General features: G+C 62.7%; 1 protein-coding gene across 1 annotated transcript in view; it reads right to left on the bottom strand.

Moving 5' to 3' along the window:
* Positions 1 to 873, bottom strand: part of TUBGCP3 (tubulin, gamma complex associated protein 3) — a 38,408-nt gene that overhangs the window by 20,781 nt on the left and 16,754 nt on the right. The window contains exon 14 of the mRNA XM_010831542.1: positions 316 to 482. Coding sequence (XP_010829844.1) covers positions 316 to 482 — 167 coding nt within the window. The remainder of the gene's footprint in view (positions 1 to 315; positions 483 to 873) is intronic.

Here is an 873-nt window from a genome sequence, read left to right as displayed (position 1 = left end):
CTCCAGGACAGACCAGGACGCAGGACACCCAGACCCCAGCTCTGCCACCAGCGCGCTGAGGAGCAGGGACGTGGTCCAGGCTCCTGAGTTACGGGGAGAACCATTTCCCACCAAGCACACACAGCTCTGCTCGACTCGGTGTCGGGAGGACAGGCTGGCCCATGGGTGCGCCCAGCGCCCCACTGCTCTGAGGAGACACCGCAGGCCCAGCCCATGGGTGTGCCCGGCGCCCGGCTGCTCCGAGGAGACACCGCAGGCCCGCCTCACCTTGGGGTGTGCCCGGCGCCCCGCCGCCCTGAGGAGCCGCCTCCTCACCTCGTGGTGCGTGTCCTCTAGCTCGCCGTCGTAGATCCAGCGGTACAGGAAGCTCAGGACGGGGTGCGACACCAGGCTGAGGATGTGCTGTACCAGGGACCGCATGGACGGGTCCCCCGTCTTGGTGTAGGCGTGGACGGCCGAGGCCAGCTCGCCTCCCTTCCTTCCTGGGGACACAGAAGCCACAGTGAACACAAACGCTGAGGCCGAGACGCAGAGACAAAGTGAGGAGAAGAGGGCAAGGGGTTCCCGGCCAGGAGAGCACGCACGCTGAGCAGAGCGCCAAGACCCAGACGGGGGCGGGAGAGGCCCAGGCAGACGCGCACGGGGGCGTAGGACACGGCTGCTGAGCCAGACCTGGGGCGGGGGCGGGGGCGCCTAGGGCACCTCTGTGGTTCATATGTTTGAAGCACTAAAATGTCTTATTTATGCGGGGCCCAAAGAAACCTGTGTACTGCAAGACTTTGGGTTTCAAAGGATTTATTATGGCTCTTGCTTCTAAGAATGAGCTGAGGCCTCCATATTTAATTTTTTTTTTTTAAACTACACACTCAAGAC

Source organism: Bison bison, unplaced genomic scaffold (assembly GCF_000754665.1).
Source record: "Bison bison bison isolate TAMUID 2011002044 unplaced genomic scaffold, Bison_UMD1.0 scf7180017864527, whole genome shotgun sequence".
Lineage (NCBI taxonomy): Eukaryota > Metazoa > Chordata > Mammalia > Artiodactyla > Bovidae > Bison > Bison bison.
Note: the sequence above shows the minus strand (reverse complement) of the source record. Positions and strands in the feature narration are given on the sequence as shown.